Consider the following 19,366-nt stretch of genomic DNA (forward strand, 5'->3'; position numbering starts at 1 on the left):
TCTGGAATGCTGTAATATTTTTTTTACACCACTGTGTCTTTTGTGCGAGTATTTTCGGGTGAAATTGAAATTCGAGGTGTTGCCGAAACCACAATTTGATTGTTAAACACAGATTTGTGGCGAAACCCATTAATTTCGACTACTCATGGTGCTAATATACCTAAATTTAGGCGCACTGGGTGAGAAAAAAATATACTGTTCGACTGCTGTTTTTTTTTTTGGCTGTAACAGATTTTCTACCTTCATATGTTTGATACAGGCCAGTGTGTTTGCTAAGCTAACCTGCTAAATTTCGTTGCGCTGATAGAAAATCTGCTCGAAGACAACAGTTTGTGCCTTTTCTATGTGAGCAGGTTCCTGGACCAAGTATCTGGGCACCCACTCAATTGCTTTGTATAATTTTAGTTACTCTAAAGCATGCAAGTTCTGGGACAAAGTGTGCAGTCATTGTTATGTATAATATTGATTACAAGTATGCAACAAGATTTGTTGAAATTTGGCATTTACTTTTGGATGTGTAGTACGATGCATTCCAGGCAACACAAGAAACAATAATGAGTGGACGTTTAAAAGCCTGTCTTCTCTCCAAGCAAAACAGGTTTTCGTAATGATAGATGGTACTCACTAATGAATTCTTTCAACAAATATGGCACCAATTTTGTTGATTAGATTAGTGCCAGCGATAATTTGATGCCAAATTATGTTGCTGTCCCTACTTGTCACTCTCAACAGTGAACAGCCAAATGCGCCGATTGTAAAACGCTGACATTATGCAACAAATTAACCACGGGAATCACTCAACAAGCTGGTTAGCATGAAAAACAAATGTCTAAAAAAGGTGTTAAAAGATCTAGCAAAAGTCTTTTTAGAGTCTTGGCAAGAAGTTTACTAGGCTTCTAATAATATAAGTATAGTAAACGTTTACAAATGTTCTTTAAAAATCTAGAAAGACGTTTCTTAGAACTCTTGCTAGAAGTTCTCTAGTCGTATAATAACGTGGCGTTAGCACAGCTACAGGAGGTTTTCAAGCTGCTTACGTTTAAATACCACCTCAACAAGACTTCTTATATACTTTTGGGCTATCCTTTTTGGACATTTACTAAAAGTTTTTTAGCTTTTCTCGTGTTTCGTGGGACGTGGGCTTCATTTTCTTCAGTGTTTTTTTTTGCTTTGCTGCACTGAGCTTTTTTTGTTAAGTTCAGTAACAAGTTCTCCTAGTCGTTACAATACTTCATGATAGACTTCGATGCACTAGAGTACGGTTGTTCTGAATTATACTCAGTGCAGTGAGCGGTTGAAATAAGTAAAGAATAAGGAAGGCGTTGGTGTGCGTCACACTTCGCGCTTAGCTTATAATCAAGGCCAGGGTTCTCTTTCAGGGTGAGAGGTGGGGAGGGGGGGGGGGCGTCACAGTGCTCCTCTCTGAATTGTATTATTGTATAGAGCTGACATTGTTTCCCCACCCCCCTCCCGTTTTGAACAATACCCACACAGCTTTGCAAGCGCTGTAACCTTAACTGAGCGTGCAATCCCAAATAACTTCACGGCGAGCGTTAATGGAGTTATACTAGCCTGCAGTATGTGCTCGTATGCGTCCTTCTGGTCCACTTCATCGGGGCTTCGCAGTAACTCCCAATCCACGGCCATAGCTAAACCCGGCTGCGCAAAAGCACGCCGCCCGGTGTTTACGAGCCCCGAATATCACGCGGTTGCCAAGCGACACTCGCAACACGGCCACGATTTTGGTCCTCTCCCCAAGGCCTCTCACCTATGCGTTTGGCCCCCGCGAGCTTACAACGCGGTCATGTCGCGCCACGCAGTGGAGAGCCACTCAAGCGTGCTGGAACAGAGTCAGCCAGTTTCTGCTAGAGGACGCACTGTGATTCTCGCTCGCAGCCGGTTGGGAGGGGTTGTTGGCCTGCTGTCGCGAACGCGTTAATTCACCGCAGTGCATGTGTGTTTGTAAAATAAAAAACATCTTTACAATGTGTGCTTAACGTCGAGTGACGCAGCTGTTTGATGCCTGTAGACAGAAGGAGACTGCTTTTTGAAACATGTCTGAACAGGAGACGATTTTATAACGTGTCTGTTTTTTGAGAAATCTAGTCCTCCTAAGTAGAAACCGTTCGTGTTTTATAACTTGGCCACACATCACAACATAGTGAGTTTGAGATTAAATCCTCATATCGTTGCTGTACCCCAATATATATTTCTATAAACAGCTTCAAACTTTCTATTTCACCGACATTGGGCCTATTAAAAATGAGTATAAAAATGTTTCCCTTTTTTTATTCACGCAGAGGCACCGCAAATCATAGAAGAAAGATATAGGGAAACCTGTTGCAAAATATATATTTGTTTCCAGCGATAGTAGGGTGGGTAGAAGTCCCAGCTTTTTGAGGACGCAGTGAGGCGATAAGAACACGAGAAATCGAGATAAAAAAGAGCCCAAATGGCTAAGCCGTTTGAACGTGGCCATATTTGCTGCGTAAAAACGCTATTGGTAAATAGCAATGACCGTTCAGAGCACAACCTTATACAATACGTAAATTTGTCGTTTCAATTCGAGACCTCTAACGTATTGGTGCATCTGCACTAACGCTCACGCATTAGACTCCTGTGACAGTAATCGGGTTTTAACATTCTGGTCCAGTAGACCTACTTAGCCAGAGGCTCGCCAAAGGGACAACAGAAGCATAACGAACGTTGAAGTGGAGTAACACTGCGGCCGCCGCCTTGAACAGGACGAGGTTTAGTGTTGGTTGCCGTAGGTCGCCTCCTTAATGAACTACTGCGCGCCCCTATCTTGAAAGCAGTTGTCTTTATCACTGGGTTTAATCTATAGAGGATGGTAAGAAATTGGCAGTTTTAACAAAACGCACCTCGGTAGAGTCTAGCAAGGCACAAAACCACACTCTCCAAGAGCGCCAAGGTATACAGTGATCAAGCCAGCATCTGAAACGGTGCTGGTGATGGCCGAATGGCTGATGAATGCCAAAATGTTCTATGCAAATGCCGAAGACCTAGATACCATTTGTTATTATAAGATCGTTTGTGTTCAAATCCTTCCGACGTGTTGGAGGCCTATGTTATTGGCACCTTTGAATAAGTACATCTGACGATACACATCATGGCCGAGTCGGGTTAATGTAAAGCACTGATGTAAGTCATTTAGGAAAGAAAGCAGCGTTTTGAGTGCCCCATGCCTTTTGTTCAACGCATGTCTCAGATTGCGAGGCAAGGGGGGCCGCTCCAAGAGTTAGTGTTCTATTTTGCAGAGTCCTACCTTGACGTTTTGCCGAATTTGATTAATCGCTTTGCCTGCTAATGTATACGGATGGTCTGCGAGTGTATCACAGTATATTGGATTACCGACTATAAAGCTGAGCGATGGCCGCCAAAAAATGCGCCTTTTAATTAGTATTCCTCAAAATGGCAAAACTGCTTTTTTTTTCTTCAATTATTTACCCTATGGGACCAACGTGAGTATTACATAAGGGGGAGCATAACAGCAGATGTGAAAACCAAAAAAGTGTGATATAAACAAATACATGTAAAGAAAGAAAACATTGAAGAGAAAATAGCAATTTTTTGTAGTACACTGCTTCTCAAGTGACATAAACGTACTGCATTTCCTTCGTTATAGAAGAATTAAACGTACATTATTTGTCTTGCATCGCGCAACATGGTTAGGATACAAATTTTTCGTGTTAAAATAATTACTAGTAGTTCTGGCTAAGATGTACCTTTCTTAAACACCTCATTGGAGGCGTTTTTAAATATCGCATGGTCAGTAATTTCAGCTATCTGACTGGGGCGAAAATTTTATTCTCAGATACATAGATAGATGTTAGCTGGAAAAATGTGCTTGCAAAAGGTTAGTGCGTGCAAACGGTTGTTCAACCTTAAAGGGGTCATGAAACGCTGGCTCTAAAAGGACAATGAGAAATTACCAGCGTCCCTACGCACTAACTATAGGTGACGTAATCATGCGCTTTGCCTATCAAATAACACGGAAGCCTTCGGTAGAAGCGAGTGCGTGCAATAGGTGACCGGTAAAATAAACGATTGCAGGGAACTATGGGATATACAATGGCTTCCGGTTTGGTCGCACCACGGGGGTTAGCAGTGGCATGCGCACATTTAAGTACCGCTCCTTTGTAAAAAGCACTTCTCCGTACAATGTCAGGGCTTTAGAAGTTGTTTTTTTTTTTGTTTCTACTAATCATGACTGCGACGATGGCAAGCTACGAAAGCCATGTACGGTAAGGAAACTTTTTTACCACACCAAAATAATCTGGAATGTTTTTATGCTGCTCGGGGGTACTGTCAGTTAGGCTAGCAGATTAGTCGATAGAGAAGACATTTTTCATTGTATGATACGTTAGTTCGGATAAAAAATCGCCCATTTAAAAATCTCAGGGGATGGGGATCACTGTAGAAGTGTGTAATAAGTTTATTTGAGAATCGCTGCTTCGGCCGACATCGTCGGTCGATAGGCATGAAGCACAGCATTTATCGAGCGCGTTGGGATATCTTTTTTTCTTTTTTCTAGCCTTTAGCGCGCCATAGGATGCATTTCTTAGTCGAAGCCAGATGCTTATTTGAACGCGGATGTTGGTCAAGCTGACGCGGCACGATGGCAAATAAACAATACAGTCAGATATAGACGGTGCCGAAGAATGGAAAACCAAGCGGCGCTTGTTTAACGCACTTCTTCGTTTGTGTGCCGTCCTGGCGCATAGTTTGACCAAGATCAACGCAAAAGGACTTGTCCAGTGCTTCGTGTAAACTTACTCTTGAGTGAAGCTTTTGCATTTTTGTCATATAAATGGGTGCAATGCGCTCATCTGACGAGGCAGATTTCACCCAGCGTTCCCATATATTGCTAGGTGCAGCTGCGCGACAATTTATTTCTCGATATAATATTAGCATCAACTTCATGCTTAAGCTTTTTATTAGTGCGGAGTACACACGTACCTGTGATAAAATGGTCTTCGCACACTGTGGCTCCAACGTTCGTTACCAAAAGTCTACCTATCGCTGTGGCTCTCTTGACAGCTGGGGCCCACCTCATTTTCCTTTCTTCGTTCCGTGGAAATCAATACATGCGTATGCCTTTCGCGCTCGAGTCGGACCAGCCAACGGCTTAACAACTGACCATGGTTTAGCAGGACTAAGATACACGGGCTACCACACGCGCAAATCCCGAATAATCAGAGGCTTTTACGGTGGAGTGGTTCGCCGTCGTCTACTCTCCTAGAGCCAGAAACCGGCAGAAGACGATGCTTCCCACAATCTATCACTCTTTTACTGGTCCCCTATTGGGACACCCATGAGCGCCCTTTGCCAAACGCAATCGGCGCTAGCTTGAATTCTCCAGGTGACGTCATCTTAAGCAGCATTCTTGTGGGGCAGTAATCACGTATTGCAGACGCCTATGAGCGCCTCTTGCGCGCACTCGAGAAGCCGTAGAGTTCCGCGTTCTTCTACAGGCAAAGCATTTATGCAGGTCCACTTGGGCTGATGATATAGTTAGCGCGTGTGGCTGCCGATGGTGACGCATTGTCATTGTAAATCGACGGTTTCGTAACCCCTTTAAATTTGTGCTTGATACGTGGAAAAAATTTTTTGGTGGTGACGATATGTGCTTGGGAGAATGTACTCGGCTAACAAAAAAGGCTAACAGGCATAATTTCTTTCTAGTCCGTAAGTTCGTACTTTATTTCTGTGTGCTTGATGGCTGTGAATTACCAGTGATAAAATGCGCTGCCTTGTTTAGCAAAGATTCCGATTTGTTAATAAGATGCGTGTGGCGCGGGTTCCTTATAAATGAGGCGTACTCAAGTTTCGGGCGGAGTATCGTAGCGTATGCAAGTAGTTTAGTATGGTCAGCCTGACGAAGCGTCCGACGAAAGAAACCAGGTGATTTGCACGCCGCAGAAACAACAAAATCAACAAAGTTTTGCCCAGACAAATTAGTGGAGAGATGAATACCAAGATATTTAAACGATGCTGTGCTTTCTAAGGCTTCACCATTACGAATGTAAGTTTCCTCTGTAATTTGGCTGGTGGTGGCAAATCTTATCAACTTAGTTTTAGTAGTATTTGCGCTCATTTGCCATTGTAAACAGAATACCTTTCAATCGCACACAAGTCTTCTTGTAGTTTAGCACAGTGATTCTTACATCTTATTGGTCGGTACAAAACGAAGTCATCTGCATATAGCCGGATTTGTGATTGTATACCTTGACGAATATCGTTTATGTAAAGGAGGAATAGAGTCAGTACTAAAACGTTACCCTGGGGAACTCAGGAGATAATAGGTTGAAATCATGGATGAACATTGTTAGTCACAACAACTTCTCGTCGGTTTCTTAAATATGCGATGACCATGTTGAGTATTTCTACATAAATGTTAATCAGTTTTATTTCATATGGTAGGTGGTTATGGCGCACGCGCTCAAATTCTTTTGTGAAATCAATGAAATGGCATCGGTTTGCGTAAGTTCGTGAAGGTAAAGGTTTATGTCGCATGATCGGAAGCCAAGATTCACATGATCGGCTGCGTTAAAAACTGCGCTAGTTTGGAAAAGGAATGAAAACACTTGTAATGTACTGCATGAGTTGTGGACGCAGGCGAGAATGTTTCAGTCAATGTGCTTAGATTAGGTGAACGTTAAAGAACCACAGGTGGTCAAAATTTCCAGAGCCGTCCATTACGGCGTCTTACCACAATTATATTGCGGTTTTGAGACGCTAAACCTCCATGTATTATTATATTATCTTTTCCTGGGATAATGATGAATTTCAGATCACTAGGAAGAGTTACCTCCCCCCCCCCTTTATATTATCTCGGCAAACAAAATAGTAAAACATGTTTCCCTATATTCTTTTTGAAATATTCTTTGACGACCTATTCTTCGAACCATCAGGTATAATAATTATTTTTGATAATTTCAACAGTATGGAAAAGCACAGCTTGGAAACATACACGTCAGGGTACCGGACATCTGGTCAGATGGGTTGGGGTTAAAAATATCAAGAAGAGACAATATTCAGAATGATGAAAACTAGTGACATCTACATTCTCAAAAAAAAAAGAACAAGAGCTTGAAACGCGTGGAAAGTCCTGAATAAAATTCGCAATGGGGATGGTCACTATGCTCCGATATTGTGTTCTCCAATATTGCTATCGTTGAAAAAGTGTCATTTATCGGGGCCTCAGAGATATTAAGCGTAACTGGTTTGATACCCCCCCCCCCCCCCCCGCTAAAGGGCGCCCCACTATAGTGCTTAAGGCTAAGCTTAGACTTTCTTACGATATTTTCTAGAGGCAACGCGGGGGCTGCAATCATTCAGCCACGATAGAATTATTGCATAGTACATAGATTTGCCTGGTCTTCCTTCCAGTGGGCTTCGAATGCACTTTAAGCTTTGTACATTGTAGTTCTTTGATGTTGTGTGTAATGAGAGAATGGAGTAATGTGAACTTTGTGACCTGATTTGAATTGTCCAGATTTCGTAACTTGTTTTTGAAAATAATCTTGAAACTTAATACGAGGTAACGGTGGTGAAGCGTAACTGCTGAACATTTAATAGCACTGACTGTTGGGCGAGGTGGCGTTGGTTCATAGCTATGAATGGCGCAAAATAACACACGGGACACAGATGAAGAAAAACCACACAGCCCGTGTATGTGTGATTTTCTTCATCTGTGTCTCGTGAGTTTTTTTGCGCTGTTTATAACTATGCTTAACCTTTGCGGAGATTCATCTTGCGGTAAAGCTGATTCAGGACACACACACGCAGGCAAACTGATATATTGGTATGTAGTGTTTAACGTCCCAAAACAACCATATGACTATGAGAGACGCTGTTGTAGAGGGCTCCGGTAATTTTGACCACCTTGACGTGCACCAAGACCTGAAAATACGAGCCTACAGCATTTTCGCCTCCCTCCAAAATGCAGCCGCCGCAGCCGGGATTGTACAACGTGACCTGCGGGTCAGCAGCCGAGTATCTTAGCTACTCGACCACCACAGCAAGGCACAGCCAAGCGGAGCGGAATTTTAAAGCTTAAGCTAATTCGCGTACTATGCAAATAATTCGCTTGCTGGTTGAAGCTCCACAGGTTCCAGCTCCTATAGACACTAGCGTTAGAGTTCCCTCTCGTGTATTTAAACTCTATGAGGCGAAGGAACCAAGTTCTTAACCATAATTACTATTGTCGTCGCTATTCAAATGGTTCAGCGATGTGTATGACCTGCAGAGTTATTTTTAAGGGTGAAGCTCCTTGAAGTCGAGCCATGTCCCCAGTCGTCCCTATATGACGATAACGCTGATGACGATAAAGGACAAACACGTTCCAGACACCGCATTCTCTTTCTGCCGTCATGGCAAAGCACGTACAAGGCACCCGCTATACTTCTTAGTGAAGACCGTGAAACAAACACTTTGCCACTATGTCATTCATAGCCCCAATCTCCCCCGAGTCAGCCCTAGAAAATAAATTCCTACAGCAATGCGAGATTATGACACAAAATACAAGAATAGCCCCGTCATACTAGCTGGTAACATTATTGTATATATATCATGAACGATGACTGTCATGTGCAGCACATGACATCGCAATATGCTCTCAGATGCAGTTCGTATGGCTCTAAAGAACCAAGAAAAATGGGGACGTGTATAGACCTAGTTTTCTTGCGATAGCAATTATATGGACACTCTCGGCTGGATTTCGCCGCTGGCGTCGGCGTCGACGTCATGCACTGTATATGTACACGTATATATATATATATATATATATATATATATATATATATATATATTGCTGCGACAGGTTCGCCACATTCAAGTAGCCCGCCACAATCATCGTCACCAGCACCAGCAAGACCCGGCTCGGCTGGCATGCGCCACGCGTTCGGACGTTCAACAACGAGGAAGAGGAAGTTAGTCAGATCTGTGCCACTCGGCTACTCGAACTTGACGACCATAGTTTTTAGAATCGTGGGCACAAGTTCGCCCTAATAAAGTCGCTTGTTCTTTTTAACCTGTCGGCGTCAGCATCGCTACATTTCTGGTGGAGTTGCTGGGTTATGAATCGAAGCCCCACGAGCTCAAGACAGCGTAGCCCCGACGACCAGCGTATCAACCCCGTGGAAGTGACTCCTGTACACCAGAGGGCAAGTCGCCGTCTTCGAGGTGACTCACCTGAGTTCGGTCCTCTTCACTTCATACCAAGGGGAATTCAAACGATGGATGCCACCACTATGACTAGCCAGGTAACACCGGCACAAGTGTTCATTAGCCAACCGCACCAGCCGCCAGTTTTCCACGGCGACTCGTACGAGGATGTTGAAGATTGGTTGGACCTGTTCGAGAGAGTAGCGAGCTTGAATGGATGGGACGAAAGAGAGAAGCTCCGTCGCGTATACTTCGCCCTGGAAGACTTCGCAAAGACATGGTTTGAGAACCATGAAACCTCGTTGTCTACCTGGGAGGTATTTCGACGACAAGCGGTGGCTACGTTCGCGAACATAGACAGGAAAGAAAAGGCGGAGGCAGCTCTTCAATCGAGAAACCAGCTAACAAACGAGAGTGCTGCTATGTACATTGAGGACATGGTCCGCCTGTTCAAGCGTGCGGATTACAACATGGCTGAGGATAAGAAGGTGCGCCATCTAATGCGCGGAGTGAAGCAAGAGCTGTTCGCCGTTCTCGTCCGCAACCCACCGAGCACGGTTGCTGAGTTTTACTCGGAAGCGACGGCCATCGAAAAAACACTGGAACAGCGGGCTCGGCAGTTGTCACACCTGTCTCGTTTATTAGGGAGGCGATCGCCGGGCTAATTCCAAGAGCCGAAGTATCGGCCCCCCGAACCGCACCACGAAAGCGTGGACAATTTAGAAGTGGTCCTTATTGGTGCGCCAGCGGACGCCGGCTGTGGCCCAAAGAACAAGACAGAGCCGAGAGATGATAAACAAACAAAATTATATTCTCATTAACGGCAGATCAAAAACAATACACACGTATGCACACTCCACAATAGTTACATACAATACGTCACCAAACAGACAATGTACTACACAGTACAATCAACCACACTTGAAACAACGGACACAGACAACAATACGCACTCCGATGCAGTCACATGCATTGAACAACCAAGACACTTAAGGACTAAAGAGATAGAAAACCTATTCAGTCCAAAGTCCTTGGAACAAAAGTCTGAATGATACTCTTCCGAGAATCACTCACTCAAAGTCCAGCGTTGTTGTCGTTCCGCAGCTCTCTGGAGTTTCTCTTCCAGGAAACCTCCCGTCTTCAATTGGCCACTCTTCAAACTTCAACTTCTTCGCCGGAACCCGTCGGCTTCACACACGCAGCTGTTGCCCGCGTCTTCGCTCGATAGCGGTAAACCCACGCTCTTGCCTGTAGCTCGAGCCGTCCCTACGGACCACAAACTTCGCCGACTACACGGCGGACTCTCTACGCACTCTGGCGCTCACTTCCGTCTCCTCCTGTTCTGTCACTACGGGCAGAACCTTCGCCGACTCCACGGCGGAATCCCTACGCGCTCCGGCGCTAACTTCCGTCACCACCTGATTTCTCGTCTCGGCTGCTCGGTTAAATACCTTGCGCGCGACTTTCCAGATCTTTCTCGTCATTTCGTCGGCGCGATACGCAGCGAAGGCTGGGGAGTGGCGAGACGGTTTGTCTGCCCTCCGCGTCGGATGACTCAGCTCGGTCTGACCCCGCCCCGTTTGTTCGAGAAGAATCGCGGTCTTGCTGGGCCGCAGATGTGGGGTGAGGAGGATCGTCTGCGAAGCCGTGCTTCTGCGGGGAGAGCGCGCGCCCGGGAGCCCTGGATGTTTGCTTTCTTTTTTTTTTCTTTTTACCTCGCGGCTTTTCTACCGCCCGTTGTCGCAAGGATTTGGCGGCGCGTTCTCTTTTTAGCGCTCGTTCTGTGACACTGCCCCCCACTTTAAGAATATTATCTCATAATATTCAAAACCACACAAACGAGCGCGAAAGTCACCACGCACTCTCACAGACTGTAACACCATCAGTCGCTCATAACACTTCACATTCACAATATATCACTCAATACAATCGTACATTGTAGTTCAATTCCACAACACATGAAATATAGCCACAGGTACATGCCTACAACACTTCATCACACATTCCAAACAATACAAACGTACAAAGTTCTGTCGATACAACAATTATACAACACTATACATCACCCCATCGCACAGAACACTGACTCACTCGACATACACTTGAGACACAGGATAACAAGAACCTTAACACAACATATGTCACTCAGCCCTGCCGAACACATTCTGATTCCACCTCAGCACCTATCTTGAGTACTTCGAACAGCGCTTGCGCCCCTTTTTGCGGTGCTCGCTCGATCTATTCTTGTGTTTCCACGTTCTTTTTCGGCGAGCCCTTTCCCACGACGATATCTGAGGCGTCGTCTCAGCCATCGTTGTCTCTTCCGACACCGTTAACGCGTCATTACATTCGACGAGTCCTGTCTGTTTATTTACCCGCTTGATAATGCCTCTACATTTTGCCCGGCTGGCCAACTCCGTCTCCTTTACAGTGTCGGTCGGTTGAGGTCGTGCCGACGTAAGTCCGGTTGCTCGGCCCGCGAACTTATTCGACACGATCGTCTTCTCCTTCGCTGTCTCTTGCGCCGCAGCTTCACCTTGTGCTCTAGTGAGATCCGTCACGGGATGTTCCTCCACTGTATCTCGCGGCCGCTGTGTTGGCGAGGGCTCTATCTTCGGGTCTTCTCCCAAACATTCTGGATCACTTGGCCCTCGCGCCCCGTCGATGTTTCCGATGACAAGGTCATACAGGGGGGTCGCCATGCATAAAGCAGTAACCTTCCCGCTGAAGTAAGGGGTTTCAACCTCAATTTCTGCTTCGGGAAGCATCCGGACCGTACGGTCAATTAGGCAAACCGGTTTCGTTCTGCCTGTCAACTCTCTTTCCCGTACCAAATTTCTCCTCACGATAACAGTGGAACTGCCGGTATCTCTTAACACCGTAATCTTTTTGCCCGCAACTTTTCCAGGCAGCGTTGGCATTCCTTTCGTAACACCGGTTGGCTGCTTTGACATTACAGCACCCACAATAGGAATTTTCTCCCCATTCTTCAACTCTACGAATCCATCGGTGACGGTATTATTATCAGATTTCGGTGCCGCTTGCACACAGGATACCTGGTGAGTTTGACTCACTCCGTTTCCACATGCGTCTGCTTTGTGCCCCGTCTGACCACACTTAAAACATTTTACAACCGTAGGGCTCGTAAAGATCGTTCGACAATTTTTCGCGCGATGACCTACTCGGTTGCACAGAAAACATCGCTGCATGCTCTCTGGTGCACGCTTCCTTTCTTCGGGAACCAATTTCTTCGAATCATCGGGACACTCCTTCTTGACCTTGGCCAAATTAGTTCCACCTTGCGCTTCCAAGAATTGATCAGCCAATTCAAGCATTCCTTCAAATGACTCCGCCTTCCTCTCTTTCAAATACAGCGACAGGCTTGGGTGGCAACTAATAAGAAATTGTTCTTTAATTAGCAGCTCTCTAAGCTCATCGTACTCCTGTGCTGTCCCTGAAAGTTCAATCCATCTGTCGAAATAATGGCAAAGTCGGGCGGCATACTGCGTAGCCGTCTCACCATCAGCTGGCTTTCCTGTCCGAAATCTGTCCCGGAATCCTTCCACAGTGAATCTAAATCGCTTCAACAAAGCAGCCTTCACCTTTGCGTAGTTGGCTGCATCGGTCGGCGTCAGCCTACCGTACACACTGAGCGCTTCACCACTCAAGCAGGTACTTAAAGCAGTTGCCCATTGCTGTTCCGGCCAATTCTGGCTCCTCGCAATCGTCTCAAATCTGTGGAGGTACGCGTCTAGGTCGTCCTTCCTTTCATCAAACGCTACGAGCAGCTTGCTTGGGTTCAAGCGGAAGCCGTGATCTTCCCGTTCGCTGCTTTCAACTCTAGCTTGGACGGGAGTTTCACTTCGCTGTTGCAAACGGAGCCGCTCGAGTTCCATCTCGTGCTGCCGCTGCCGTTCCCTTTCAGCCATCTCCGCTTCTCTTTCTTCTTTCGCCCTTTCGGCTGCCAGCTTCTCTCTCTCCAGCTCCAACTTCAATTGCTGCTCTCTTTCTTCCTTCGCTCTCTCAGCTGCCAACCTCTCTCTCTCCAACTCAGCTTCTTTTTCCGCTTTGGCTCTTTCGACCGCCAACCTCTCTTTTTCCAGCTCGGCTGCTTTTTCTTCTTTTTCCCTCTGGGTGACCCACTTCCGTAGTTCGGCACCAGAAAGACCCATCTTCTCACCAAGAGCAACTAACTTTTCGAGATCCATCGTGTCTCGCAAATAAAACCTTGCCGCGTGCAAAAAGTATCTGCCTAGATCAGTCTATCGGAACACTCCCCTGCACTCGTTAACGAGAACACTGAACAACACACCAAGTCGTTCCGATAGCACTATCAACAACTCGAGGCTCTTTCTCACTACTTTGGACACACTGTGCACCAAAAGGTCCTGTCGCGGACGCCAGATTAATTGTCACACCTGTCTCGTTTATTAGGGAGGCGATCGCCGGGCTAATTCCAAGAGCCGAAGTATCGGCCCCCCGAACCGCACCACGAAAGCGTGGACAATTTAGAAGTGGTCCTTATTGGTGCGCCAGCGGACGCCGGCTGTGGCCCAAAGAACAAGACAGAGCCGAGAGATGATAAACAAACAAAATTATATTCTCATTAACGGCAGATCAAAAACAATACACACGTATGCACACTCCACAATAGTTACATACAATACGTCACCAAACAGACAATGTACTACACAGTACAATCAACCACACTTGAAACAACGGACACAGACAACAATACGCACTCCGATGCAGTCACATGCATTGAACAACCAAGACACTTAAGGACTAAAGAGATAGAAAACCTATTCAGTCCAAAGTCCTTGGAACAAAAGTCTGAATGATACTCTTCCGAGAATCACTCACTCAAAGTCCAGCGTTGTTGTCGTTCCGCAGCTCTCTGGAGTTTCTCTTCCAGGAAACCTCCCGTCTTCAATTGGCCACTCTTCAAACTTCAACTTCTTCGCCGGAACCCGTCGGCTTCACACACGCAGCTGTTGCCCGCGTCTTCGCTCGATAGCGGTAAACCCACGCTCTTGCCTGTAGCTCGAGCCGTCCCTACGGACCACAAACTTCGCCGACTACACGGCGGACTCTCTACGCACTCTGGCGCTCACTTCCGTCTCCTCCTGTTCTGTCACTACGGGCAGAACCTTCGCCGACTCCACGGCGGAATCCCTACGCGCTCCGGCGCTAACTTCCGTCACCACCTGATTTCTCGTCTCGGCTGCTCGGTTAAATACCTTGCGCGCGACTTTCCAGATCTTTCTCGTCATTTCGTCGGCGCGATACGCAGCGAAGGCTGGGGAGTGGCGAGACGGTTTGTCTGCCCTCCGCGTCGGATGACTCAGCTCGGTCTGACCCCGCCCCGTTTGTTCGAGAAGAATCGCGGTCTTGCTGGGCCGCAGATGTGGGGTGAGGAGGATCGTCTGCGAAGCCGTGCTTCTGCGGGGAGAGCGCGCGCCCGGGAGCCCTGGATGTTTGCTTTCTTTTTTTTTTTCTTTTTACCTCGCGGCTTTTCTACCGCCCGTTGTCGCAAGGATTTGGCGGCGCGTTCTCTTTTTAGCGCTCGTTCTGTGACAGCAGTACAACCGGAATCTTAACTGCGCATCTGCACAGGTATTTCCCGGAGGCGTGCGAAACGACGTTGAAGCCCTGCGAGAGCTAATTAGATCAGTTATTAGAGAAGAACTGAGCAGACTGCATATGCCCCAGACTTCAACTGCACTATCTGTTACGGACGTTGTTCGTGACGAACTGAGGCAGGTGATACGAGAGCCAGAGCGTGAGCTGCAGCCGGTTCGACCTATCCGAACATACTCTGAGGTTGTCAGACAACCCACGGTACACAGCAATGCAGCAGTTGCGATGGCAACGACTCCTCTCGCACCTGCGGCACGCAGCGCACCTCGTCCACGGGAACCGACAGCTACCTATCTGCCCCCAGGAGCACGTAGCACACATCACTATGTGGAGCGTAGGCCCAGGAAAAGTGACGTCTGGCGTGATCACGAGCGCAGGCCTCTGTGTTTTCATTGTGGGGAAGCGGGTCATCTGTACAGATTCTGTCCTTACCGACAGGCTGGATTAAGAGGCTTCCCGTCATATGCACCGTGCCCCCGAAACGGCGAACGACCAGCGGAGATTGAGGAGTACTTGTCGACGCGCCAGAACTCGCCAACTCTACGCCAACACCGGTCACGGTCACCATCGCCTATGCGCTACCGGTCATCCAGCCCACGTACAACTTCAAGGCTGCCTGGTCATCGCTCTCCAAGTCCACACCCGGAAAACTGAAACAAGCGACTTTATTAGGGCGAACTTGTGCCCACGATTCTAAAAACTATGGTCGTCAAGTTCGAGTAGCCGAGTGGCACAGATCTGACTAACTTCCTCTTCCTCGTTGTTGAACATCCGAACGCGTGGCGCATGCCAGCCGAGCCGGGTCTTGCTGGTGCTGGTGACGATGATTGTGGCGGGCTACTTGAATGTGGCGAATCTGTCGCAGCAATATATATATATATATCTATATATATATATATATATATATATATATATATATATATATATATATATATATATATATATATATATATATATATATATATATATATATATATATATAGTTATAAACTTCGAGAATAGTGCAGTATAGGAAACAAAACAATAAAATATTTATTTAATCCTAACAGTTTCGGCTGGTGGACCAGCCTTCTTCGGAGGATGTAAGTGAAATGATACAAGTTCCCGTAGCAGAGGGTCACCCTCACAGTTTAAAGACCCTCCAAAAAAAGAGAGAGAAAAAGACAAGCGGGCGAACGAGGTAGCAACAGACAACAAGAAGCAGAAGAAGGAGAGGAACTAGAAACGAGCGACGGAGAGCCGCCGGAAACGAGCGGGTAATTCTGGCATTGTTACTTGGTATAGGTAAGACGCGCTGCCAGCGGAGGCGACCAAGAAAAACGGAAAAATGTGAAACATGTTGCCGCTTACTCGCATCCCACACATGGATCGAGTTAAAGTTCACGTGGTTCGGCGGCTGGCCCGTGGCATCGGGCCACACACACACACACACACACACAAGAAGCATACGACCCGCTCCAGCTTTCGGAATATAATGGCCACGTTGGAAAGCTAATGTGTCCTCTCCCCCTCCCTCCACCTGCCCTCTCTTGCAGAAAAATGTACAACCAGTCATACTGAAAATAAATAAATGGGTATTCTTGTAAAGGATGAAAATATATAAAAATAATAAAAATAAATAATACTAAAAAAGTACTCAGAAAGGAAAATAAAGTCTAATAATACTAACACAATCCGTTTGGTTCACGTAGCATCGAATTCGTTTAGTTTCGCTATATTGACCAACTTGCGTGTGCGACTTCCCGTATGTATAAATAAATTAATTGAGTAATTCAATTTCTGTGTTTCACGAAACGTCGCGGAGACACGTCAGTCGCCCAGGGCTCTCGTTGATTCCGTGGGTAAGTGATCTGAATTTCTTTATAAAGTATGACTCCCGCTGTTCGCGCTCCCGTGTGTTCTGGAAGCCGGATTGTAGGAGTATGACACTTACGCGTTCGAAAGAGTGACCAGGAAGATTGATATGTTTGGAGAACGGCAAATTGGGGAGGCCCTTTACGTGTGCCCTGTGGTTGTTGAAACGCAAACGGAACGCGGTTTCCGTGTGTCCAATATATTCCTGTTTGCACACCTCACAGCGAATTTTGTATACCACATTGGCTGAGTCACAGTTAAGGTCGTCTTTAATTTTGTACACATAGTCTGAACAGGAGGCTTCGGCCGTATCTGTGGTCACCATGTGTGTGCACACCCTGCAGCGAGGTTTCCCGCACGGTCTACAGCCCTGATGGTGGTCGGATTTGTGTGTTTTCGCCTTGACCAGTAAGTCTCTCAGGTTTTTATTTCTTCGGTAAACCACCTTGGGCGGAGTCTGAAAAATGGCAGAGAGGCGACTACTCCGTTTAAGTATGTTGAAGTGGCGGTTTAGTATAGAATTCACCCGAGGGGCGGCGGCGCAGTATGTGAGGATTAAATTTGCCCCTGAAGTTATATCATCTTTATTCCCACCTTTTTCTCCCATTGTTGATTCTCGGTCCAAAGAGCGAGCGCGCTCAATTGCATTGTCAATTATTTTTTCGGGGTACTTTTGACGCAAGAAGGCTGTTCTCAATTCCTGTGCGTGGGTGTCAAATTGCGTGATTTCAGAGCAAATTCTTCTGTATCTGTGGGCTTGAGAGTAAGGAACACCTGTTTTGCAGTGATGGGGGTGACTGCTATGGAAATGCAGATACTGTTGGCGGTCTGTTGGTTTTTTATACAGGGAAGTAGATATGGTGGTGCCACTGAGTGATACAGTGACATCCAGAAAGTGAACACTCCTCTGCGAATACGTGTGCGTGAATGTTATCGAAGGATGCACGGAGTTGAAACCGGAAATGAATTTGGAAAGGTTATGTGGGCCGATAGTGAACATAACCTTTCCAAATTCATTTCCGGTTTCAACTCCGTGCATCCTTCGATAACATTCACGCACACGTATTCGCAGAGGAGTGTTCACTTTCTGGATGTCACTGTATCACTCAGTGGCACCACCATATCTACTTCCCTGTATAAAAAACCAACAGACCGCCAACAGTATCTGCATTTCCATAGCAGTCACCCCCATCACTGCAAAACAGGTGTTCCTTACTCTCAAGCCCACAGATACAGAAGAATTTGCTCTGAAATCACGCAATTTGACACCCACGCACAGGAATTGAGAACAGCCTTCTTGCGTCAAAAGTACCCCGAAAAAATAATTGACAATGCAATTGAGCGCGCTCGCTCTTTGGACCGAGAATCAACAATGGGAGAAAAAGGTGGGAATAAAGATGATATAACTTCAGGGGCAAATTTAATCCTCACATACTGCGCCGCCGCCCCTCGGGTGAATTCTATACTAAACCGCCACTTCAACATACTTAAACGGAGTAGTCGCCTCTCTGCCATTTTTCAGACTCCGCCCAAGGTGGTTTACCGAAGAAATAAAAACCTGAGAGACTTACTGGTCAAGGCGAAAACACACAAATCCGACCACCATCAGGGCTGTAGACCGTGCGGGAAACCTCGCTGCAGGGTGTGCACACACATGGTGACCACAGATACGGCCGAAGCCTCCTGTTCAGACTATGTGTACAAAATTAAAGACGACCTTAACTGTGACTCAGCCAATGTGGTATACAAAATTCGCTGTGAGGTGTGCAAACAGGAATATATTGGACACACGGAAACCGCGTTCCGTTTGCGTTTCAACAACCACAGGGCACACGTAAAGGGCCTCCCCAATTTGCCGTTCTCCAAACATATCAATCTTCCTGGTCACTCTTTCGAACGCGTAAGTGTCATACTCCTACAATCCGGCTTCCAGAACACACGGGAGCGCGAACAGCGGGAGTCATACTTTATAAAGAAATTCAGATCACTTACCCACGGAATCAACGAGAGCCCTGGGCGACTGACGTGTCTCCGCGACGTTTCGTGAAACACAGAAATTGAATTACTCAATTAATTTATTTATACATACGGGAAGTCGCACACGCAAGTTGGTCAATATAGCGAAACTAAACGAATTCGATGCTACGTGAACCAAACGGATTGTGTTAGTATTATTAGACTTTATTTTCCTTTCTGAGTACTTTTTTAGTATTATTTATTTTTATTATTTTTATATATTTTCATCCTTTACAAGAATACCCATTTATTTATTTTCAGTATGACTGGTTGTACATTTTTCTGCAAGAGAGGGCAGGTGGAGGGAGGGGGAGAGGACACATTAGCTTTCCAACGTGGCCATTATATTCCGAAAGCTGGAGCGGGTCGTATGCTTCTTGTGTGTGTGTGTGTGTGTGTGTGGCCCGATGCCACGGGCCAGCCGCCGAACCACGTGAACTTTAACTCGATCCATGTGTGGGATGCGAGTAAGCGGCAACATGTTTCACATTTTTCCGTTTTTCTTGGTCGCCTCCGCTGGCAGCGCGTCTTACCTATACCAAGTAACAATGCCAGAATTACCCGCTCGTTTCCGGCGGCTCTCCGTCGCTCGTTTCTAGTTCCTCTCCTTCTTCTGCTTCTTGTTGTCTGTTGCTACCTCGTTCGCCCGCTTGTCTTTTTCTCTCTC

At 46.3% G+C, this 19,366-nt stretch overlaps 1 protein-coding gene across 3 annotated transcripts in view; it reads right to left on the reverse strand.

The window, feature by feature from the left end:
• The window catches only part of LOC119165489 (uncharacterized), a 385,136-nt gene extending 378,281 nt beyond the window's left edge, over positions 1 to 6,855 (reverse strand). For all 3 annotated transcript variants that reach the window (XM_075872576.1, XM_075872575.1, XM_075872573.1), the window contains exon 1: positions 1,573 to 6,855. In XM_075872576.1, the coding sequence (XP_075728691.1) occupies positions 1,573 to 1,647 (75 nt within the window). In that variant the 5' untranslated portion in view covers positions 1,648 to 6,855. The remainder of the gene's footprint in view (positions 1 to 1,572) is intronic.
• Positions 6,856 to 19,366: the final 12,511 nt, after the last annotated feature.

This window comes from Rhipicephalus microplus, chromosome 8 (assembly GCF_043290135.1).
Source record: "Rhipicephalus microplus isolate Deutch F79 chromosome 8, USDA_Rmic, whole genome shotgun sequence".
NCBI lineage: Eukaryota > Metazoa > Arthropoda > Arachnida > Ixodida > Ixodidae > Rhipicephalus > Rhipicephalus microplus.